Source organism: Gallus gallus, chromosome 19 (assembly GCF_016699485.2).
Source record: "Gallus gallus isolate bGalGal1 chromosome 19, bGalGal1.mat.broiler.GRCg7b, whole genome shotgun sequence".
Lineage (NCBI taxonomy): Eukaryota > Metazoa > Chordata > Aves > Galliformes > Phasianidae > Gallus > Gallus gallus.
The window spans coordinates 752349-777768 of record NC_052550.1 but is presented as its reverse complement, the minus strand read 5'-3'; the positions used below and the strand labels follow the sequence as shown (position 1 = coordinate 777768).

Sequence of the window (25420 nt, the reverse complement as noted above, 5' to 3'; positions counted from 1 at the left end):
AGCTGAGAAGAGACAGAGGGAAACAGCAGGCTCACTTTTTCTCCAAGCGCTCCTTTAGCTGGCTCTCTCTTACTCCTTGTGGATGCAGGCAATCTATCAGCTCATCCAAATCCTTCTGACTGTCGCAGAGAAACCTGAAAGATACAACATGCACCAACATCAGCTAATCTATCTTTGCAGCAACAGCTCCTTCTCTTAAGCACTTCACAAGAATTAGTAGACAGGAATGACAATCTATAACCCAACCCCAGGGACAAGGTGAAAAACTTAGTCAGAATGCTTATGCCAGCATTACTGTAAGATTGGCCTCATTTCAAGGTCTCCAAATGTAGCCCATTTCAGGGTAAGAACAAAAACAAAATAAACAAAGAACTAATTTATAGATGTCTCCTCCCATTAAGTTTATTAAAACATTGGCATTTGAATTTAGTAATCTACACTAGGGATTAGATTCAGTAAATTGCAGTCAGTTTAAGCAATCTGAATGTCATCTTTGATGCACTAGAAAAGATTAATGTGTTATGTACTGCATAGCATGGCAATTTAATCATTCTTTCTGTAGAGCCTTCAACTGATTTCATTAACTCCCAAAGCCTCCAGATTAAGAAAAAATATGTCCCAACTTAGACCATGATAGCTGATGCTACAGATTTGAGACTATGAAGTCTATGCTCTCTACAAGTGCAGGAGATCTCCCTTCTAAGAAGCTTGCATTAAACCGAAAGATTAAACATAGAATCTGAAAATCATATTCATCAGCTTTAAACCTCTCTGCTCACAGAGTCCTTCAAGAAAGCAGTGGTAGTCTGCAGTTAGCTGAATCTAAAAGGGCAAAACTTCTGCACAGTTCTCTAAACAGGCACTTTCAGCAACTGCAGAGTACAACCACAGTGCTAGTTATGATGCAGGACTCTAAGTTTAAACTCAGCTTTCTGACATTCTGAAAACCTGCACCTTTATGTTTCTTTTTTTCTTTCCTGTGATGGCACTGAGCCTCATCTCCTGAACCATGTACTGGTGTAAGCAGTGGTGGACCTGAGTCTCAGAGATTACTTATTAAAAAAAGAAATATAAGCACATAGCTAATAGATGATCGCTCCTTAAAAAAGGGAACTGAAGGATCAGCAAAATCTTAAATGGAAACAAGCACAAAGTGACCACCATGACGTGATCCTCACCAGTCACAGAGAAGACCTCAGATCTAAGTTTTCTTCTTGGGCACAAGCTCAGATGAATCAACCAACAACTAGAGAAAGGTGCTGTCCAACTCTCCTGAAATGTCAGTGTCTGCAGTAGGTTCTTATCCTGGCAGAAATCCCTACTAAGTATCTTCTCTGGAAAGAAGGTATTTCACAGCTCTAGTGTGCTTGTATTAGGGGAATGTCCTGACAACCTGCATTTCTTTGTTAAATTGATTACCCTAATAAAATACAGAATTGATTGTTTGAAGACAGAAGAAAAATGGTCCCTTGCCAATCATCTGCTTCAGTACACCCCAACCCTGGAGGGCATCCTCACTTTGCACAACAAGATCAGATCTTTTGACCACCACTGTCTTCTGCACACTCTCCCTGCGAGAAATAGGGCAGAGCAGCTCCAAACATCCCTCACCCACTAAAGCCTACCACAGGAGCTTCCAAAGCAATTAAGTGCTGGTCATGGGATTCCAAAGACATTCACACAAACCCATAAGAACCACACATCAAACAATGTCAAACAGTACAACTCCCGTCTTTCTCTTGCAGATGCCACTTATGGTGAGTGATGTGATCAGCATTCCTACATTCACTGGAAGGTCTACAGAGAGATCATCACAAAGAATGGCATTCCTAAGTCTACTGACATTGTACTGAACAGAGACATTCCTCAAGATTATTTAGCATCAACTTGCTGTCAAAACCTTGGGGTAAACCTTTGGACTGATCCTAAACCATGTTTCAGAATAAAGAACCTGTCACAGCATGGGAATGGCATAAAGCAAGCTTCCAGTCGTCCTGCAGATACCCAAAGAGCACTGTTTCTCATCGTGTTGAGAAGGTTGCCGAGGTTGTGATAAAACAGCATTAAATCACTGCTACTTACATGTCATGGGACTCATTTGGGAAACATATGAGAAGACACTACACCAGCTTTCTCAGCTTTCCTCCAAAGCTACACACCTAAGAGAGGGATTTCCTGCACAGTCTTCCTCTCTAGTAAGTGAAAGGCCACTGGAAACAGTTAACATATGGATTCTCCAACTACACTGTCTGGGGAAAGACAACACAGGCTGCTGGCCAGAATGAGAAAGCATGGAACATCCTTGCAAGGAACATCCTTGTAAGAAAGGCATCTGGGGCTATCCAGGCATGTCCAACCCATGGGCTGCACGCAGGCCACCACTGTGTGCTGGCTCTGCCCTGGCATGCAACTGTTGCTGGGCACCAACCAAGCACCAGTGCACTACTGACCCTGTGTGGGCTGAAAGCAGGCATGGGGAGGGCGCAGTGCAGTGCTGACTCAAGTTATGACAAATAAGTTTATGGATTTTGCTACATCAGATGAACATGGTCCTGTGAACAGAGAACAACATGCAGCTATGCTAGGTGTTTTGGTAAAGGAACTTGAGAACTGGTTTCAAAATTACCAACAAAATCATCAACTTTCTGGTTTATTTAGGACTCCATTTTCAGTCAACATGAAAACATGACTTGCAAATTTTCAAATGGAATGTATAAAGTTGTAATCAAAAATTTGATCATGTCTCTTTACCAGACTTCTATAAGCCCTCTCTTACCAGAGAAACACCCCTCACTTCACAATGACTCCTTGTTTATGTCACTGCTTTCTGACAGTATGAACGTTAGTGCTGTTTTGAAGGATGAAGTACAGGAAGAGTAAAACATCATCCACATCTCTGATGAACACCTTGAGACCTCGTTAAGAATTGCAGCTACTTTCATCAAACCAAACGGGTAAGTTAGTTTCCCAGAAACAGGCTCACATAGCCCCCATGGGTTATGCTTATGTTGCTCTCTTTTTAAAATGTTTTTAATATATTAAAAACTAAAATAAGTTTTGTTATGTATGTACATTAACTATATCGTGTACTTTATGAGGGCTGTTCTGAAAGTAGTGCCTCCTGTTTTATGATGTCAGCCCCCAGTGTCAGAAGCTGTTAGCGGTACAGCAGTAGAGGCTGATCCTTCCCACCAATGTCTCATTGCACCTGACAGAACAGCATCTGAAATGGAAGTGTGTATGAAGCAAAGGTGCACCACTGAACTCCTCCAGATGGGAAAAGTGGCACCCACTGACATACACGAGCACTTGCTGAACGTTGATGGACACCAACCAGTGGATGCGAGTGCTGTGAGAGGCGGGTGGTGCATTTCAGCAGTGGTGACAGTAACAGTGGGTCACCTCCACCGGTGCAGACTGTTATGAGTGCAGCATGCAGGCTCTTGCTCATTGCTGGTGAAAATACATAGCTAATAGTGGTGACTACATTGAAAAAGAGTGTTTTGTGGCTGAGAATTTGCTCTATTAAATAGTTTTCTTGTGTTCTTTGTATCTGTTGTAGTTTCCAGGGAAACAGTTAGGAGGCACTACTTCAAGAGCAACCTTTGTAGATGTGGCCCTGGACAATTCCTCTCCGCTAACTGTGGCCCAGGCAAGCCAAAAGGTTAGACACCCATGGGCTAAACTAGCACAACTTTGTTCCTGCTGAAAAGGAAGTAGGACAGGGAAAGGAGAGCACCTGCAACAGACTCAAGTTTCTCTATCCTCCATATGAATAAGAACTAGGACTTCTAGGAGTAGGCTTACTCCTACTCCTAGGCTTTACATCAGCTTGAACTCAAATGCACACAATATAAACACATCAATGTCACACCTGTGTTTGATGACACTGTGCTGCTATGTGCAGTTACAGCTCCTGCTTCCCAAACCAGCTCCATGCACTCCCTACCCCCAGAGCAACCACCTGCACCTCCAACTAGGGCTCAGCCAGCACAAGGCTGGGAGCACAGACACTACAAAGAGGGTTGGTATTTTAAACGAGGAGACAACAGGGCCATGACCTTTTGATTCTTAGTAAGCAGGAAGGGAAAGCAACTGGTGCCATTCATGTAACTTGACACAGAACTTATGCATAATAACACAATCCAAAGTAATGGAAATGATGCCTGTGGGAGAACCAAGACCAGATGGAGGCCTTCACACTGACCTCAAATGGGGAAATTTGTCTAGGCTAAAGGCCTAAATAACAGCCAGAATCCTCTCTTTACACATCTGGCAGCACAAGCCAGCAGGCTGGTCAGCAGTCACAACAGAAGGATAGTGGCAAAAGTATTCACTCAAAAGGAGCTGTTCACATGCACTTGGGTTGAATATTCCCACTTGTTCTCATGCTGCAAGGGACAGAAAAAAAGGTATAAAACCTGGACTGCAGACTGTGGAATGAAGAAATCAGGAGGACAACAACTAGAGGAGCCCAGGATCAGTACCTGCTCTGGAGGGTTGGTAGAAACAGGGAAACTCCATCTGTAGAGTATAGGCGTGAGAATGGAGTCTGTCAGCACCCACGCATGGTTAACTCAAATTGTCTGCTGAGGGGACCCGCCATACCATGGTGTATTCCTAATAGATGAAGAACAATGGGAGTTACTCTGCAGAGATGCCACTATTTTTAAAACGCAACTGCTTTCATAGAACCATAGAATGGCATGGGTTGGAAGAGACCTCAAGGATCATCAAGCTCCAACCCCCCCGCTGCAGGCAGGGCTGTCAACCTCCACATCTAATACTAGACCAGGCTGCCCAGAGCCCCATCCAACCTGGGACAGGACATCCACAACCTCTCGGGACAGCGTGTTCCAGCACCTCACCACTCTCTCGGTAAAGAAGTTCCTTCCTTCAACTTAAAATCATTTCCCCTTGTCCTGCCATTATCTACCCTTGTAAAGAGTTGACTCCCCCTGATGTTTATAAGGCTCCCTTTAGGTACTGGAGGGCCGCAATGAGGTCACCCTGCAGCCTTCTCTATTCCAGGCTGATCAAGCCCAGCTCCCTCAGCCTGTCTTTGTAAGAGAGGTGCTCCAGCCCTCAGATCATCTCTGGGACCCTCTTCTGGACTCTAATAGCTCCCTGCCTTTTTTGTACTGGGGGCCTCAGACCAGGACACAGCACTCCAGATGGGGCCTCACAAGGGTAGAGCAGAGAGGGACAATCACCTTCCTGTCCTTACCGGCCACCCCTCTGCTGATGCAACGCAGGATACCATTTGCTTTCTAAGCTGCAAGAGCACACTGCTGGCTCATGTTAAGCTTTTCATCCATCAGGACCCCCAGGTCCTTCTCTGCAGAGCTACTCGCAAGGATTGCTCCTCCCAGTCTGTATATATGCCTGGGATTTCTGACCAGGATGAGTGAGAAGTCTACTGTGCACCAAAATACTAGAAAGGTTTCAATTAACCCACGGTTCTTGCCAGAAAGACAGGTACATACGTATCTCACAAGGCACTAAAGTATGGACAAAAGACTTTCTCAGGGACCATGTGCCCAGAAACTTTAAACAGGGAGATTTTAATAGGCATCAACATCAGTGAATGTATACAATATTAGAACCAAGACTGGTTTTTCTGTCTGGAAAAGACAGAAGATAGACAAACATCCATGCATTTATGATTTGGAAGAGAAAGTGATTCAGCCTCACCACTTGTAGGATAGGACAGCAGGCCCACTTCTTTTGGAGGCCAAAGTACTCCAAAAGCAAAAACCACTTCCATGAGATACTGTTCCTGTAGCTCCTGGGGAAGTATGGATTCTATTTCTTCCCTTACTATTGTCCTATAAACTCCCATTCTCAAGGAGAAAAGGAGCAAGACTGTGAAAAACAACCGTTCATGGAGTTAATCTGGTACTGATTTCAAAGACTTAAATTAAGTAGAACATCTGTACCTTTACCTTGCTCTATGTGCAGTGTGAGATTACTTTTAATTTCATTTTAGATGTACTACTAGGAAAGAGACAGGTGGCAGAAGATATAGCAGAACACAAAGAAATGAAACTTCCTATATACCACATGCCAACATTATGAGTTATAGTATGCAAACAACAGAGGGGTACAGATGTCCAAGGACTTCAGTGCAGTTTCAAGGCCTTTCAGGGTATGCAAGGACAGTGTGAAAAAGCAGCCAAGGAGGAGGCAGTTCTGTACCATCTAAACTCATGGGAATCCTTGAGAAAGGAGAGATCGATGACAATGGCCAGAAAGCAAAATACTATAACAGAAATACGAATTTCCTCAGATGGAAGTTGTAGTTGCTGCTGTTCCCTCAAATAACAGATCTCAGGTTGTCACTGCCTTTCCTTTCGTAGAAGCGAGCTGTAGTGATAGCTGTCAGAAAGGCTCTCTGCAGTTCTAGAGCTTTAAAGAAAGTCTTTCAGCAGAGGGATTTAACTATATTCCTGTAGAAATGGCTTTTGGTGGCCCTATCAGGAGAAATTCACGCAGATGGTACAGAAAAAAGCTCAGTTTGAAGTGGTTATGCTCTCTGTAAAAAAAAACACCATTGTACCCTCTGCTCACTTGAAGGGCGTGAAGGTGTAAATCTGGCTCAGACCATTCATTTTCATTCCTTTCTCCCAAACTGGTTGTGAGATCAGTGCACATAGGCATGGTATTTTCATTCAATAAAGAAGAAAAAAATCAGCAAATGCTATGATTCTTAGCAGTCCTTCCTAGCATACACCAGATAGGACAGAAATCTTATTTCTGAGTGACAAAGGAGAAGAGCAGGCATACAATGACATTCCTTAAACCTAGTCCTGCAGATTTTCAGCATCTGTTCTTTGATAACCTTCTTGAGTGCCAGGACAAGAATGCCTGCGCTTAGCATACATCAAACTCTTCTTTCAGTGACTTTTCCAACTGCTGCACGGGCACAAACGAGCCAGTTCCACAGCAGCTAGGAGCAGCGAATTGGGGATATCAGCAGATCTGAAATAGCACCTTCCTCTCTATTTCAAATAACATCTGCCATTTCCTAGTTAAATTTTTTGGTCCCTTATTTCTGCATCAAAATAAAATGCACTTTCTTAAGGAGACTTCTCCATTCTCCACTAACGTTGCTCACTATCACCCTGCTGAACACAGACACATTACAGTATTTCTGTAATTTGTTTCCCAGCCAATTTCTCTCTCATGAGAAAAGCTTCCCTCTCAACCTAAGGCACTTTAGCTCCTGCCAGGCTCTGTAACAACAGATCTTGTGAAATAAGATTGCTCCCAACTGAGAAGAATAGTTCTGTCCATAGTCTGTACTTCAGTTTATGTTCCTTTTCATTTCCTTCATTAGACTCAACCACATTTATTAGGCATGCCTTCTTACTTTTAATAAATTCCTCAACTTGATATGAACGATATTGACAGTGTTTCCTTGTTGTTGTTGTTCTCCCCCCCAGTTTCCTAAAAACTTTCTTTCCTAAAGATAAGAGGCAATACCTAGCATGGAAACTAAATGATCCTTCTATGACCAGGTGATCCACCTGGTGGATGAGGGTATGGATGGACACAATCTACCTAGAATTTAGTAAAGCCTCTGTCTCACATCTGTCCCATGGCTGGGACAGATGTGCACTTTGCTGGGTAAAACACAGCTGGAGGGCTGGGCCCAGAACGTGGTGGTGAATGGAGGTCCATTCAGCTGGCGGCCATCACCAGGGGTCAGTACTGGGGCCAGATCTGTTTTATATCTTTAGTGATGATCTGCAGGAGGGGATCGAGTGCACCCTCAGAAAGTTCTCAAATGACACCAAGCTGAGAGGAAGAAATCTGAGTATAGGAAGGCTGGTTGCACCAGAGGACATTCAGGTTGGATACTAGCAATAATTTCTTCTCCAGAAGAGAGCTGATGCGTTGGCACAGCTGCCCAGGGAAGTGATGGAGTCCCCATCCCTGGAGGTGCTCTTGAACTGTGGAGATGTGGCACTGAGTGACTGTGGGCATGGTTGGCGTAGGTTGGACTTTGTCCCTTCCAACCTTAACGATTCTATGATTTCATGATCTCTTTGAAAGTCTTTGAAAGCATTTTGGGTTTCTGGCTGCCAATTTAAGCTTTTTTTTTTTTAAAGTAAGATTCTTAATTACTTTGTTCTCTTTTTTTAAAACCATAGTATGCTTAGATTCAGTATTCTTGTTACTTGTTACAAAGCTGCTCTTCAAAAGTAGAATATAATTCTGTTCTGAGACTAGACAACACCTGGTTCGTAAAGCTGCTTCTCCTGAGTTGTATGTCTACTTACTCCATAAAGCACTTTTAAGCCTTGTAACAACTCCCATCCTCTCAGCACATCAGCAAGAATTGCCAACCTGATGGAGAAATTCAGCAGTGCTGTATCAAATGCTGTGTTTTTTCAAACTCAGCCTGGAATTACAACTTACAGAGGTTCTGTACTACATAGCTCATCTGATTTGACTCTATATTACCTTCAATTCATAGCAATGTGCACTGTAGTTCAAGCTATGGCTTTTCTGTCATAATTTGTCCTTCTACTGGAACACGTATTTCCATCTCTGCTAGATGTAGTAGTAGTAAAAGAGGCAGTCAGGAAGAGCTGAGAGAACTTTCTTGCGAATCATAAGATCTACAACCTCTTGTTTAGCACCCATGCTCTAGGAATAACTCACTTCTTTAATTTTGGCCATGTGACAAGATGTGCAAAGATCTAGACTGAAAAAGAGGAGATCTCCCACTGCAATATTAGACAGAGTGAAGGTACGCAGGGGAATCTTTGCTATCTCCTACAACCCTCTAACAATTAAAGGAAAGAGAAAATTACAAAGATGTCCACAAATGTCAGTCTCCTCAGCAGTTCCTGATGTGAGAGCAGGAACACCTTTGGTAAAGGATTTCTGACTTGCAGCAGTAGAACTACACTTTGGAGCTCAAATCACAAACAACAGATATTTTGCAAAGATGGAGTAATCCTACGTGTGTGTCAGCAGGAGAAAACTGGGGAAAATGCCACTGCTTACAAAGGAGCTGCAGGTGCCAGTACTTCGTGAGAGTTACTTTTGAGGGTTATGGATAAAACACAGTCCTTCACAAGTAATTTGGTAGGTATAGCTGCAGCCATTTTTTCTTCTGTCATGGGGACACTGCTAACTTCTCCTTACCATACAAGGCAACACTTGACATTGATTTTCTTTAAAGATTAAAGACACTGATAGAGCCAGTCAATGGAGCAAGTCATTAAACATGCTCAAAAGTAGACTGTTTAGATTTGATTGATTCATTTTGAAGACATGTGGGTGGCTACCGCTTGGCACTAGGAAGTATTAAAGGGAAAACTGGCTGTCTACATGTAAGAATATTTTGCTAAGTTGTAATGATCACTAGTAGCAACAAAAAACAATTCCACGTAATGGTGTTACAGGAGAACAAATGCATACCCCCAACTTGCTGTGAAACCTAGGAAGACAGAAGGAGCTGGGGGACTGCACTGCATGTCTTACATGATACAAGAACAAGCAGCCTATACGCATGGCTCCAAAGGTAGCAATGTATACAGCTATATAACAGCTATTTCATGTGCTGAAGGACTCCATGAGCCACAGTTCAGGCCTGTTAGTTAAGATAAGCCACAAACAAAAACCTAGACAATTAGGTAAGTCACTGCTCCTCCAGATTTTTGTTTAAAATACAGCTTGCCAATACTGAAGATAGAATTAAAAACACCAACAATAAACACAGCAAATCTTTTCAAATAACATTTCTCCTGATTATAAAATATATAAAATTGATACACCAAAGAAGTGTTTTACCAGGCTAATTTAGACCAGCTTTAAGTTTGATTAAGTTAAACAGAGTGTTTCTACAGTCTCTTGGATCAGCTGTCCATTCGCTGTTCACTGCTAGGAATATCAGTAACAGGGGTCTGGGAGGCCTATAAACTAATTCAGCAGTTAAATACTGAAAGAGAACTAGGTACGTAGTAGGACTTATTAAGTGACTTCTCTGCGTAGTTTCCTTGACCTTTATGCTTTGAGTATTTTGCAGCTATAAAGCATATATTACCATAAGTTCTGTCCCTGCTTGGGTGCAGTGGTCTCTGCAGGAAGGTCTGCAGCATACGCAGACCGGTGAAGCGCACTCGTTCTGCCATCTGCGGCTGTGCTTCTCCGCTTGTCTGGAAAAGAAAAGCATAAGCTCAAATTCTCATTCATGCCTCTTCTCAGATATACTTTATTTTGTAAGAGCTGACCTACCTTCAGTTAAGTATTTCTGATCAACACCTATGCCAACTGTACATTTGACAGAAAAAAGCAATCCAGTGTTACTTTGCTAAAGCCCACATTTACAGAAACACAAAGATGAGCAATCCTTCAAGAAAATACTATTGCATCATAAAGCATGTACATTAAATTAAGAAAAGCATTTCAACTATTTCACAGAACTGTAGAACGGCTTGGAAGGAACCTTAGAGCGCATCCAGTCCCTGCCTGGTCTGGTTGTTCCCTACCAGCTCAGGCTGCCCAGGGCCCCATTCGTGGCTTTGAGTACCTCCAGAGATGGAGAACTCGCAGCTCTAGGCAGCAGTGCCAGGGCCTCACCACCTCTGGGTGAAGAATTTCTTCTTCACATCTAACCGAAATCTTCCCTCTTTTAATTTAAAGCCATACCACCTTGTTTCATCACTATCAAATCATGTATAAAGTCAGCCTTCTCTCCTGTGTACAAGTTCCCTTTAATACTGGAAGGCTGCAGTAAGGTCTCCTCTCTTCTCCAGACAGAACACCCCCGGCTCCCTCAGCCTGTCTCCACAGCAGAGGTGCTCCAGCCCTCTCAGCACCCTCGTGCCCTCCTCTGGACCCGCTCCAACAGCCCCACGTCTTTCTTGTGCTGGGGGCCCCAGGCCTGGACGCAGGACTCCAGGTGGGGCCTCACGAGGGCAGAGCAGAGGGAGACAGTCCCCTCCCTGCCTGCTGCCACCCCTCTGCTGATGCAGCCCGGGCTGCTGGCGGCTTTCTGGGCTGCACACTGCTGGCTCAGGTCAGCTTTCCCGCCTACAGAACTCCAAGTCCTTCTCTGCAGGGCTGCTCTCAAGGAGTTCTTCCTCCAGTCTGAACGCATACCTGGCCTTGCCCTGGTACAGCACCTTGCACTTTTCCTTGTTGAACCTCATTTGGTCCAGGTGGGCCAATTTCTCAGAATTGTCTGAGGAACTACAGCTTCAGCTTGGTATCAGGGAAGGTCAGAGAGCACACTGCCTTGAACATGATCACAAGGCACACGCAGGACAACCAGTGACCAGGCCCAGTCAGTACAGGCTTGTAACAGGCAGGTCCTGCCCAAACAACCTGAGTGCTCTACAGCCTGGTTGATGAGAGAAGGGCTACCAACACAGACTACTCAGGATTTAGTAAAGCCTTTGACAATGTCTCCCACAGCAGTCTGCTGGGGAAGCTGCAGTCTGTGGCTGGGACAGGTGCACACTTTGTTGAGTAAAACACTGCTGGAGGGCTGAGGCCAGAGCATAGTGGCCAGTCAAACAGTGGTGATCCCCATGAGTCAGCACTAAAGCCAGATCTGTTTAATATCTTTATTGACAACTACAGCCATTAGAATGAGCTTCAATACAACCAAGTACAGGTTCCAGCACTTTGGTTCCATGCAATGCTACAGGCTTGGGGCAGTGACCAGAAAGATGCATAGGGGAAAAGGATCTAAGTGTATTTATTAATGGCAGGCTGAACATGAACCAGCCAACATGAACACCTTGCCCAGGTAGCCAAGAAGGCCAACAGCATCCTGGCTGGTATGATAGGGGCCTATGCTCCCAGGTAACAGCACTAGGACAAGAGAGAGCCTCCTGGTACACCATGGGAGGTTGAGGTTAGATAACCTTAATTATTCTATTGTGTCAATTACACCACTGAGCTTGATGCTGTTTGTAAACTTGATGAGGATACGCTCAAACCCATTGCTGAGGTCATTGATAAACATACTGAAGAGCACTAATGTCACTCATGACTGGCCGCCACCTGGACATAGAGCTGCTGACCACAACCTACAACCACCTAACCACTTCCTAATCCACCCTTTCAAATCCATATATCTTTCCCTTTTACAAATAAGGACGTTATGTGGGACTATGCTAAAGGCTTTGCATATGTCTAACTAGAGAGCATCAGTTGCTCCTTCTTTGTCCACTAATATTGCAAGTCCATGACAGAAGGCAACCTGGTGGGTCAGGCACAGGAATATCTTTTCCATGAGCTTCCCAGGCACAGAGATACATAGTTCACCAGAACTCCCTTACTCAAAAATGAGTGATGTTTCCCTTTTTTGAGTCACTGGTGACTTTATTTGACAGCCATGCCTTTTCAAATATGTTGGAGAGTGGCTTGGCAGCTACATTAGCCAGTTCCCTCAGAAATCCTGGATCCATGTCATATACTTCCCACTAAGACAGGACACCAAATGATGGCACTTTGGTTTAATTCATTATAGCCTTTTATATGTTGTATTGCTGTATATGAACTCAATATCAGCCCACGTTTCAAATGCAACAAATGATCAGGACTGAAACCACAACTGGAATTAGAATACAGCATGTTCTTCCACATCAGTAACTACTTCCAGATAGTAGTATTAAGATTCCCTCCCACAGGAGAATTTTTGAGTGCATCCAAATTCTGGTTGCAATGTTTGACCACCCAGGCACCACACCACCAAAGCAAAAAATCACAGAGCAAGAGCTAGATCTTTGGCTAACTGTTGCACCTCATCAACACATTCACAACAAGGTGAACAGCAGGCTGAGTAAATGTGCAAGAGTGGATATTTGCCAAAATGGCCTCAATCAGCAAAGCTGTATTTAGAAGACTTCTCTGCTTGACACTATCTCTCAGAGGGGTCTATAGAAAAGCAGTGAACAGGCCTTGAGATTTCTATAATATGACAGCACCTGGTGAACAGCTTATCTTATTGATTCCCAGAGAAAAAGTAACATGTTTGTCCTCTGCAGATGAAGTTTTGTCACTGGTAGAACTTGCCAATAAATTTGGCACATGGTAACTAAACAGGTACCAAGTAAAACAGAGCAGTTACTCTGCAGCTGATACTGACTGCTTTTAAGAGAGATGAGCATATCCCATGGTGCTTATGTGGTACACTGCAGTCTTAAAATCCACAACAGGGAGACCATAAGGAACATCCAACTCTCCCACATAAGGGTTTCCCTGAGCATACAGCAGGCTGAGATCAGAGGACTCCCACAAAGGCTGGCCAGTTCTCCCTTAAGTTCATAAATGCATCCTAACAGTCAGACAGCAACAGAGGAAAGAACCAGAGAGGCTGGCTGATCATACCTCCTGAGCTGTAGTCTTTTTTGGCTTCTTCTTTTTTCTGATGGGGAAGGATGAATCTGTAGTCTATACTGTCATGTACCCAACCTTTCTCAATGAACAAGCCAGGGACTTCATCCGAGAACAGCCAGTACCTGCAGGGCAAGGCACACACACATTAACAGCCACCTGTCGCCTGTTTGGCTACTGTCACACACATACAGCTTTACTTGCATGTGAGGGAATATCTGTGTACTTGACTCAAAATCTGGGTGCAGCTATGCATTTAGTTGAGAAACTGGAAAAGCTCTCATTAAAATTGATTCCAAGAGCACTCCTGCGAAACAAGCACTGATGTGAGCACTTGAAGCTCTGCTGGCTAGTGGACTGTGACCTCCACAAGAAGGCCAACTATGTAAATCAGTGAAAACTACCACATTCTATACAAACCTCATTTCTGCTCTCCTCCATACTTGGATGCAGACAGAGTATCCTCCACACCAATCACTTCTTGGGAGCTGTTATCTGCTAAGGCCCCTGTGGGAGGGGAGGGGGGCCAGCAGCATGGGGTCATTTCCTTTCCTACCTGTTGTGATTGCGGTCAGTGCCAACTGGGGTTCTGCGCATCACAAGCTTTGCTTTGGCAATCCCATCCTGGAATGTCTTCTCAGCTGCAGCTTTATGCTTCCGGATTCTTTCTTCCTCTGCTTCCTTCTCCATTCTCACTGTAGGAATTAGCATGTAGAAGAATTAGCTTTCTCTTATTGCATGTAGACATGAGTATCAACAATCCACTTGGTCAGGTGGAGGGAAGAAAAAAAATCATTTATTGGTAACTTTGCCTTAGCCATCCACCCTTCACATCGTCTTCCACCCACTGTTATAGGAAAAAAAAATTATCAAGTCAAGTTTGGATAAGAATAGACTGGAGAAAATATTCCTCATTATTATTCCTTATAATATGCCAACAAAGTGATATCTATTGCTATGCAATTTCACATAACAAAGATCTTTCTTTAACTACAGCACAACATACAACAAGGAATTCTGCTCTAGTCAGCTCTACGACTGAGAGCAGTGCAGCAAATACATGACAGAGGTGAGCATGGCCAACAGGCACCTGCATCTCCATGTCTGCAGCCATGGAGAATGGTGCCCCTACAAGTCCACCTACTGAGCAAATGTATGTAGCACAACAGAAGCCTCCTCTAGGCTTAAGTGTCTCACAACCATGACTAAGCCAGGCCTCTTAACATTTTGTTCTTTCCCAGATATGCCACCCTGGGGAAGAGTGGTTAAAAGAAACACCAGACTGTGGGAAATATTCTTTTGCATCCTGAGAAAATTTGAAGGTTTTTAACCTTATATAAAAAGAACCAAATAATGAAGACTTATCTTTGCAGTGAGAGTTTGAAACAGATGGAATGAGAGCATATGGAAGGGGTGAGCTGTGGGGCAGGCAAAAGCTAACATGCAGAGGTTGCACACTAGCTGCTCACTCAAGGAGAAAGCCAATTTCTTGCTAGAACTTTCCCAGGGCTGCTACCTACTCTCTTGCAGCCATTTTCTGTACTAAAATAGCTTTAGTAACAGTTGATTAGTAAGTATATGCTTGGTCTCTGAAGTCCTGCCACTGTAACCAATCCTAAGAGATTAGCAATGTGCTGAAAAACATACCCCTGTATTTGTTACACCAATTCAACTGATCAGCTTTTATATAATAACATAGCAACACTACACCAACTTTCAGTAACTGCGTCATGAGAGTACTCCTGTTACTATCTCTTCTGTTAAAGCAGAGACCATCTTAATAGTACTGGCTTCAATCTTCATAGGTTTAACTTTCAAGTAGTTAGCACTTGCAGCACTACAGATGTGACTCGAGCAGTGACAAAGACACCTCTGACTGCAACACATGCATGCAACAGCTCAACCACTCAGGTTTTTTGCCTGCAACTGCTTTACTTCCCCAAGACATTATCATTATTAAAAGTAAATGCAACTGACAGTGCAAAAGCCACAGAAAGCCTATGTAAGGAAGGAGCATGATGAGATGATAACCACAGTGGGAACTAAGCTCTGTTTTTCACATGCTAAAATGACACAACCCCCCTAGTCTGAAGCCCTGAGCAGACTGGCTCAGCACTGCCAACCCTGCAACCTCAACTATTGCACCATCAACATTAACCAAGAACTCTGCTACTATGAGGGTACCTTTATGTCTGCTAACAACCACTGAAGAGGTAAACATAGTCCTGGATGACTGAAATGTTGGAGTTTGCTGGATGGAAATGAAGCAATATGAAATCAAACCTCAATGAAAGGCTGAATCCTTACTTCTCTGCCAGAGAGCACTTGTTTTTCTTGCGGAGTCCAGAAGAATGAATCAAACTACCCCAGCACACACTCTTATCTCCTTCAGTGCAGTATTGTTTTTCCTTCAAATCTAACTAGAGTAAACTATCCAAGTGAAAACAACATGAAGCAGCTCAAGCAGCAGTGGTGTCTGGATTGTGTTTATGACAAGGCCTTATTACAAAATGAAACTTGCCATGAAACAACTGGAACACAACAAGAACCAGGGCCAAGCAGCCCTATATTTGATACCTGATACTTTGTTTTTCTGCATTATTGAGACAATGTTCCAGATGCTCCAAGGGGAAAGGGGAACCAAAGTAAAACAGTCAGTAAGAGGTTAACTGTATGAAATACAACCAGAAAACCCAGAGACTCTGGGTGTGGTAAAAACCACAACTCACAGCACAAGAAAGAAAAAAGCAAAAAAACACAATATTCAGAATGTCTGTGATCTGGGAGTAAGAGATCAAAGCCAGACCAATGAGATTTATTAATACTGTATTCAGTGAGAGACTCCTTGTCAAACAGAAATCAATCTGCGGGGGAAGCAGCACAAGGTGTGACACCTGTGAACAAGCATCAGCCAAACGCCCTCCGGCTGAGCATCAAGTGAGTAGTTATCAGTTTTTATTGACACTGAGACTGATGAATGATTCTGTTGAGACTTCCAACACTTACATCCTAGAAGATCTAAAGAGTTTAATTACTTTCACTGCAAGGCATGGTTGTGTCCAGTACGATACTTCCCTTTAGAGCCTTGGGATATTCCATATAGTTTACCTATCCTTGATCTCCTAGAACAAATATTTCCAGACTCCAGTTCAGGTCACATAAGCCAGGCTCCACACAAGATCCTCATCCCTCAACTATTTCAGAAAAAAAACATAACCCAGGTGGGTTATGCTGTCCACTTCCATCTGCCCATGTTTACAAACAAACAAAAGAACACCAAACAAACCCAGAAGTGCAATGCAGTGTTTTGCTCTTCATATTTCACACTCCTTAGCAAAAAGCACTAAGAATAGAGGCATTCCAAGTTCAGCGTTGTAACTGATAATGTATAGAGTTTTAAGGGGACAGTCTGTATTTATACAACTCTGAGAGGTCTGCCAGCATCAATCCGACAATGTGCATGGCAGTGAGGCCAGGAGCATCTGCAGGAGCTAGCCATTAGCCAGGAAACTTCCCTGTGCAGAAGAGTCAGAAGATCTCAGAATCACAGCTATTTGGACATTGGTATTCCCCCCCCCTTTCCTGTCCTCAGAACAGTTTTTCTGTTCTCCAGCTTTCCTGAGTCTGACAGAAAGTACTGATTAAAAGATGCCCACAGGCAAAACTAAAACCAGTTATTACTTTTTAACACTCCAGATTTTGAGCCACCATACAAACACCTATAGCTTTTCCCAACCTGTAAGTAAGAAAGCCCTAAAGCTACTGAATTACACTTTTTCTGTAAGCAAATCCCTTGAAAGCAGCTAAAGCTTTCAGAAGAAGACTGTCAGTTTTGCCACCAACTTACTTTGCCTTACATCCCACCCCCAACACAGAAATACCCCATTCTCCTTTATTTGTCTTACCTCTCATTTGCCTTTCTTGTTGCTCCCTTTCTTTCTTGGCTTGGATAGCAAGAAGGCGTCTGCTTTTCACAGCACTGATCATATCATCAGCCTCTATTTCTACCCGGTGCTCAATTTTCACAATCTCATTTTTTTTCTTTTCATTTCTCCCCGTTGTATTTTCATCTTTCCCATTCTCCTTGTTCTTGGCCACCATTTCTTTCCGCTTCTGCTTTTCTGCTCTCTTCTTGTCGTTCTCCTCCTTCAGGATAGCGAGGCGCTCCTTCCACAGCTCCGCTGAGGCCTGCTGCTTGGCCTCGACGTGATCCTGCACTGAGTAGGTCATCAGGATCCGGTGGCACAGCGCCCCAAGTATCTGTAATTTCTCTTCAGGAGTCAACTCAAAGAACTCCGATGTCTCCAGCTTCTCCAAAAACTCATCTTGTACTTCGTTATCTTCAAAAGTTGCCGAATCCTTGCTTTCATCTACGTTATCTGAGACCTCACTTTCCTCCTGTACATCTGACTTGCGTAAGCATAGGCGAACCAACTCAGAAGCAGAATGCAATGTAAGCGGTATTTCAGAGAGCTTCATCCCGAGCTCAGCATAATCTTCAGCAATCTCATCCTGCAGCAGGGTCTGCAGAAGAATGACTAGTACCCGGTTCAAGTAAAGGAAGCCTCCCTTTTCTGCACAGAGTGCTTCCATCAAGGAGACCGCTGTAATGGGATATTGAGCATCTGGCATCAGTAATCCCGAGTAACAGCTCAGGAATTCCACCACCATGGCAACATCACCAAAGAGCGTATTAGGAAGCCCTTCTGGAGTATCAACCAGTTTAAATGTGGGCAAGTTCTTCCCCTTGAGATCTTGGTCCTCAAATCTTTTGTTTTTTTCCAGTTTTTCCTTCATCTCCTTCTCCTTACGCTCTTTTGCTCTCTCCTTCAGTTTCTCTTTCAGCTTTTCCCTTTTCTTCTTCAGATACTCCTTCCGCTGCTCCTCTGTCATGGTGGCCAATTTCTTCCTATGCTCTAGAAGCTCATAGCGCTTCTGTACCAGTCCCCGTAAATCCTCAGGGAGACGGGCACGATCCTCGTTTGAGAGTAACCTGGCTGTTTTGGAGATGATGCAGGAGAGTGCACTTTTTTTGTCTTCCCGGTCTTTGTTTTCTTTATAATAGGCAATTAGATGCAGTGCTGCAGGAGGCAGTTTCTGGGGTTTGCTGGAAGACCGAGGGGTGCCTCCAGAGTTCCTGGGAGTCCTGGACACCTTAGTAGTACCTTTAGCCATGTCTAGAAGCGTCATTTGTTTCATTTTCATCTTAGGGGTTTTCAAGCCTTTCCCAGGAGACTTTGATTTCCCAGATGTTTTCTGCCCATTTAAAACCCTTTTGCCTCTCTGCTTTTTGTCCAAGGATTTGTTGCTGCCCTTTCCCAGTCGGCTCCTCTTTGGAATGTGAAAGTTAGAATCAAGTTTACCAGGCGACATGATTTTCATCATCTCTTCCAACTCCTCTTTGGGACATTTTGAGATCTTAGAGTTTTTCATCTTCAGTGGGGAGCCAATAATAGATTTCTCCAAATGTACATGACACCACAGGGTAGGACTCAGTGGCTGACTCAAAGATGATCCATCAGTTTTGGATTTCTTGGAAGGTTTTCTGTCAGGTGATCCAGAGCTCTTCCTCTTGGTTGAGGGGTTGAGAGTCATATACTAAGATTAAAAGAAAGTGACTTTATATTAATATTGAAAGTTATATGAAGGATCTAGATAATTTTACATATTTTTTTCTCCCATGGGCAAGTAGCACGCAGTACCTTAAGGTAACAAAGGCTTCTGCAATAGCTTTCATTACAATGCACAGCAGTCAGTAGGTTGATTATTAGCAGCTCATTCCAGAAAGTTAACATTTAACTTCACAAGACAAAATACTACACACACACACCCAAAAAATTTTAAATGCTTTCTACTGCACTACATAAAACCACTGTTTCTACACAAAAGGTGAATTTCAGAAGCTGTTTCACTTCAAGATTTCTTAGCAAGTCCTGTAGTCCAGTCTTGACCTCATCCAGGTGAAAACTGATGGAGTACAGATGTGATGGCTAACAGCTATTCAGAGACTTGTCTCTGAACTGCCTGGAAGTTTCATGATCCACATTTGCACTTTAAGGAGGAGGTCACAAATGAAAGTGAGGAAAGAGGATTCAATTTGGAATTAATGTAATAGAATATGTGATTGTTTATAAGCTGTTGAAACAACCCACTTGACAGCACACTTTCAGCACAGAACAGTTTAACCCAGAGTCAGAAACTGATTTCAGCATCTCAATTCAGTTTCAGGAATTCAGAAAACCATTTCAGTAAGTGATAAATCAAATATTGCACACTTATAACAATATGACATTTGGGTTATGGATAAAGTGACCAAAAAGCAGCAGCTGAAAAGTTAAAACTTATGCAGCAATAAAGAATTCTGCAGTAGTAATCATAGATAAAGATGGAAGCTCCTAAGAAGGTGCTTGTAAGAACAGACTTAGGTAAAAACAGCACACACATGATCAACACTGTAAAAAAAATAATCAGATTTTCTGGCCTGTGGATGTTCACTCCTGAAGGCCTTACACCAATTTAAGAGTCCTCATTAGCTGTTTAGAGAACTTTTAACTAAAGATGGCACCCAAGCCGAATCCACCTATCCAAGCATAACTTCCCTTCTACAAAAATTGTAGAATTTCAACTCCTGTTGAAAGCATCCAGTGTTAACAATGTATCATAATTGCAAATTAACACATCCACAACTTATACTGTGTATTAAACTGTCAGTTAAACAACAGTTATTTTGCCAGAACACCAACTCTCCAACCATTCCCTGGTTTAAAATTCAATCTCTGAGCTAAGTGGGAAACACACTGCAGGAAGTGCCATCTTTAACCACAAAGCTAGGGGCCTGTACTGATCACATGGAAGATGTTAGCTATGTGTTTTTTCCCATACCAGAAGCATACCTGGAAAGGTTAAGAAGAATCAAGTTAGAGTACAGAACAACTTGAATTTTTAATGTGGACCACTGCTTCAGACATTTCAAGTGTGTCACTCCACACAGATGTTACAGATGAAAAGAGCAGAGCTTCCTGCTCTGCGTGTCTCTTGAATTTAAGCTCAAGAGTACCAGAACCAAACCGGCATGCTGAAGACTGGTTTGTTACCCATTCCCCACTTTCCAAAGGAGATTCTTTTAGGAAATCTTACCTTATGTGGGTCAAGCAAGAAGTCACTAAATTTACTGGGGAGAGAATATTTCTTCACCAACTCATCCTCCACTACCCACGGGGCATTCTCACCGATGCCAGCCCGCAGCGCGTTGTGCCGGATGAAGTACCTCAGGATCTCCTTGTTGGGAGGACGCTCCGTACGGACCAAGCTATCTGCTGGCACATTGCTGATGATCTTGGAGATAAGCAGACGTCCTGTTACCATTTAACATCTAGATACAGTAAAGGTAGATATCATACGGCTAAAAGCAGCATGGGCTGGCACACTGTTTCATGTCCACAAACTATTCTTCAAAGACTTAAAAACAGAACTTGTAGGACTGAGATACACAATTGAGAGGAATATGAGATTCAGTTAGCCAAAAAATCCTTACAAGTATTAGTTTACAGTGCAGACTTCTTGCCAAAGCCCATTGCTTTACTTGGCAACTATGGAAGTCTCTGACCTTTCCTCACACGTGCTTGCTACTAACCAAGAAGCTTTTAAACGTTAGTGTTTATTTTGTCTCAATTTCTTTCCTGATATCAGAGGAGTAACTCTGCAAATGGTACTCATTAAGCTGAGGTCAGTGCTGCCTCCATCAAAATGGTAAACAGATGACAAAAAGCATGCAGCAGTGATGCAGCTACAAAGAGCTTCCACAAGTGCAGTTACCTGTGATGCTCAGTGAGGTTCTGTTAGAGCAAAAGCAGCAGCTCCAGCTCGCTATTATCAGCACCCCAGCCCTCACCATGTTTCATTCACAGCCTGACTGAAGGTTAGCCAGGAAACAGTAGTGTCTCTAAAGACAGTGAAGCACTGACTCAATTTCTGCGTGGTACCAGGTGATTGTCAGGTGTCTCCATGCACAACACCAAACTATGGAACAGTGAGACTAGTTAGCCCTGCTGACAACTGCAGACATCCTGCTTCTCACACCTCAACTCCATCAAGAAGTACTATGTCATGCCATATAGACGTGCAGTGATTATTAAATTGAGCTTCCACGCTCATGTTATAACATAAAGGATTCAAGCAGTAATCTCACCTTGTCTTCGTTTTTCAGCTTGACGTCATACTTGTGGGGCAGGAATTTCGGTGGGACCCACTTCCTTTCTTCCTTTTTCAAAGAAGTAGGAAGCTTCCGAGGAGACCTACGTGCTCGATCATCTGAGAAACCAAGACAAGACACTAAGTCTCTCAGTATTAGACTTTTAAAGTTAAAGAATTCAAATATTAACCGGAGCTGTAGAGCCTCACACCACCCCTACAGTCTTTGGTTAACTGTAACATCAGGAAAAATTCCCAAATTAGCTTTCACACACATTCTTAAGACAGAGGCAGAAACTGGAATCCCAAAATAGATCTGACATCAGTGACCACACCTGTTTTCAAGGAGCATAAAGGACTACCAGCACTACTTAAACACTCATATCCTTATGGAAGCCAAGTTGCAATTACCTCTGAAGAGGCAGAAAAGTTGTTTGAAGTTTACAAATTGATGATACGTTTTATGATCTAGCTGGTAACCTGCTTAGCAAGCTGCTGCTTAGCCAGCTGGCTCTGTCATGCCCTATTTGAAATAATTCTACTGCAGGAATTACTGACTTCAAATTAAAGCCATTTTCAATATAATTTATCTTTCTGGCCATTAAGTGACTTTCAGTTATGTGCTACTGTGCACGTGAGCTAGTTTAGCTGCGGATTTTAAGTACATTCATACAACTTTTCTAAATCATTCTCAGGAGAGATGTAACTGAAAGAGCACAAAGGAATCAAATCTCCTTGCCAGCTGATACCAAGTCTATTGTTTCTATATTCAGGTTGCACATTTCATCACTCAAGACAAAAACCCAAGCTTACTGAAGAAAGCAGTCCCCAGATGTTTTTCACACTTGCGGCTGTGACTCAATGAAAGCACTAAAGCAAGCATGACAGATGAGAATAATTGCCTACTAAGTATATACAGAACACACGTTACAAGACACTAGATGCAAGTCAGATTTTTCAATTTGCATATTGCTGTCACATATTAAGTCCTACAGCATTTGAACTTCAGTAGCGTATATATAAACTTCAGCTTATGTATATCACAGCCAATTTCTGCCACCCATCTGTTCCAAAAATCAGGAGACGTGGTAAGGTAACAGATCACAGATGCCAGGGGCTGCCTGCACCACACTCATAAATGTGTAGTTACCTTCTGCCTTAGCAATATACTTCAGATAATGCAGTGTTCAAGACTCCATTTCAAGTGCTACTCATTACAAAGGTTTTGCTTAAGGAAAAAAAAAATCCCTGAATTTTGTATTAGTATGCATGAAAAGAGACCAAACAACTCCCCACAAGCTATGACTTCGATGTGCTGTTGTTCCACATTTGCATTAGAAGTCTTGCTAAGTTAACAAACACTAAACTGTGTTTTTTCACTCAACAGCACAATGGAAATTGTACATAAGACACTTCAAGTTCTGTAAAGGATCTGCTTTTAGAGATCTGGTTCAGTGTCTTAACTGGCTGAATGCTATCTGCTGCAAATGTGTACCATGCATGCTAGACTTATGCTCACAATTAACATGGCATTGCTCAGTCCTGGCTCTGACTTTGAAGAACTTGGCCACGTACACCATTCCCCTCTGCAATAGGCCTGCAAGTGGCCTCTCCTATGATTTAATATCTACATTCTAGAAATAAGCATAATGGTACTGAAGCTCACCAAACAGCACCTGGAAATCCAAGGGAAGATGGCAGTAAATCACTATACATCCCTTCCTAAAGGGATTTTTATAAAATGCATACTTTAAGTACATTTTTGATGCACTGTACCATAACAAAGCTTACATCAACCACACTCCTGGAACCTTACAAAACACCTACAATGCTGTTGTATCCTATTCATCAGTTATTTTGGATTTTCCAAAGCAGTATTAGCTCTATGTGCAGCTCAAGCTGCCGAACTTGCCTTCAGTAGCTCATCATCCACGTTCAGGAAAAGCTAGCCTTTCGCTTCTGCAGACTTCACAGATTTCACTCCCTAAGCAACTAAAGACACAAAGCTACTTTAGACTGCACATCTGATGCAATAATTCCTATATACAGCTATTTATTTTTTTTCCAACTTCTGAAGCACACTAATCTCCCAATCAAAGAAACTGAAGCTGTCTTTCAAAAGAATTTACAAGTTTGACATCAGTGAAATGCTTGGGTTAACTGTGCCCCCTGGTGAGTGCCCAGAAAGACACAGTCCCACATCAGGCAGTTATGCAGTCTCAGCACTCACCCTTGTTCAGTGACCTCAACACACATCAACAGTGGTTCAAGTATGTAACACAAGAAAGAAAAAGTGGAAGCAAGCATGGCTAGGTGACCTACAGAGGCTATATGCTGCCTCCTGCAGCTGCAATTGAGGGTACACTGCAGGAGTGGAGTCTTCATTACTTCAGTAGAAGTATGCTGTAAAAATACAACATTATTGTAACAGACTCTGGAATATGCATTTTGCAATGAGTTTACACCTATGAATGATGTTATGTTACAACATGGGATACAAAAGCATAGCACTACATACCCTTTTAATAAAGGCCTACATACAAGAAGAGTCAGAGCACTCACTGCTTCTACAGAAAGGGAAGGACAGCTCCAGTTTACAAGGAGGCAACTGAAGGCAGGTCAGACAGTGTGATCCACAGCCTAGAGAGGAGTAGGGATCCCTGCTCCTGCCATGTTCCCCTGCCTCCCCCACAGAGGTGTGCCATGATGCACAGTAATGCTGCCAGCTTCCATAGGACTGCAGCTGAACGCAGCTGGTTGTAGCACTGCACACCGCTGAGCAAATTATTACGGTGGTCTTTACGAAACATCCCAGCCCAAAAAAGCTGCTGTAAATGAAAACAGTTTGTAACATTTTCCAGTACAAATCAGAAACAGTTGACAATTATTAAGCCCAGGAACAGAGCTTGGAACAGCTTGTATCCTGCTCCTGATTCCGCAGTTAGCTTGCTGGGCTGCCTTCTGATTTTGTTGGTTTTGTTTGCTTTTTTTTCTTTCAGTCAAAACTTTTCAGGCTCAAGATTTGGACGTCCACTGCTTTATCCACAGCAAGGAGAAAAAGATACAAGATCAGGGGACAATACTTCAAAGCACGCCTTATCTTGAACCCTTAGAAAAGAGTTGAGTATGTACGTTTCTGCATGAAACGTACATGCTTTGGTTCATCATCTGAAAACTAGAGTGGGGAAAAACCAATAATATGTTTGCTTTTTACATCTAATGGGGACATGAAAAGAGTTTTCTTTCTGCTATCAGACAAACAAGAACTCACCTTTGATCACAGAATGACACAAATGGTTTTTCAAAGAATGGAACAGGGACATTGCAGCAGAATTTTATGGTTCGGCATCAACTTTTCCTGAGTTCCCCTCACCCTTTTCAATACACTTGTGAAATATAAAGTTTGAAAGTATAACGTAGCATTCTGTACTGCGCCTTTGAAATACAGAATGGTTTCCATTTTCAAATAAGCGAGCCGACAGCACTGATGCCACCACAAAGACAATTTCAGGACCTTAGTTACACAAGCTGTTACCTACTGGCATGCTGTTTTACAACTTACTCATACTTTCCCTCCTGCTGTCTTCCTCCTTCAGGACAGACTCCTTCTGATTGTCCTGGGCTGCCTGGCTGGAATTCTCTTTATCACTGGATGGGGAATCACAGGCTCCTTCAGACTTCTTTTCAGAGGCCTCTTCATCGACTTTCTCCAGGGGATGTATTTTCACAACTTTCACAGGCAGCATTTTCTCCTTACCAACCTGCATCAGAATATTAACAAAAACTAAACTTGAGCAAGACGTGTGAACGAGCTCTAATGCTATGAGAAGGCAGAAAAAAGTCACCCCACGGAAAAGACAAACAACTC

General features: G+C 43.0%; 1 protein-coding gene across 3 annotated transcripts in view; it reads right to left on the bottom strand.

The window, feature by feature from the left end:
* BAZ1B (bromodomain adjacent to zinc finger domain 1B) overlaps window positions 1-25420 on the bottom strand; it is a 49042-nt gene that overhangs the window by 16780 nt on the left and 6842 nt on the right. For all 3 annotated transcript variants that reach the window (XM_001233716.7, XM_046902532.1, XM_015295903.4), the window contains exons 4-11: window positions 25115-25313; window positions 21551-21672; window positions 20500-20697; window positions 17268-18960; window positions 13919-14057; window positions 13357-13487; window positions 10061-10172; window positions 36-134 (exon numbers count right to left, since the gene is read on the bottom strand). In XM_001233716.7, coding sequence (XP_001233717.4) covers window positions 36-134; window positions 10061-10172; window positions 13357-13487; window positions 13919-14057; window positions 17268-18960; window positions 20500-20697; window positions 21551-21672; window positions 25115-25313 — 2693 coding nt within the window. The remainder of the gene's footprint in view (window positions 1-35; window positions 135-10060; window positions 10173-13356; window positions 13488-13918; window positions 14058-17267; window positions 18961-20499; window positions 20698-21550; window positions 21673-25114; window positions 25314-25420) is intronic.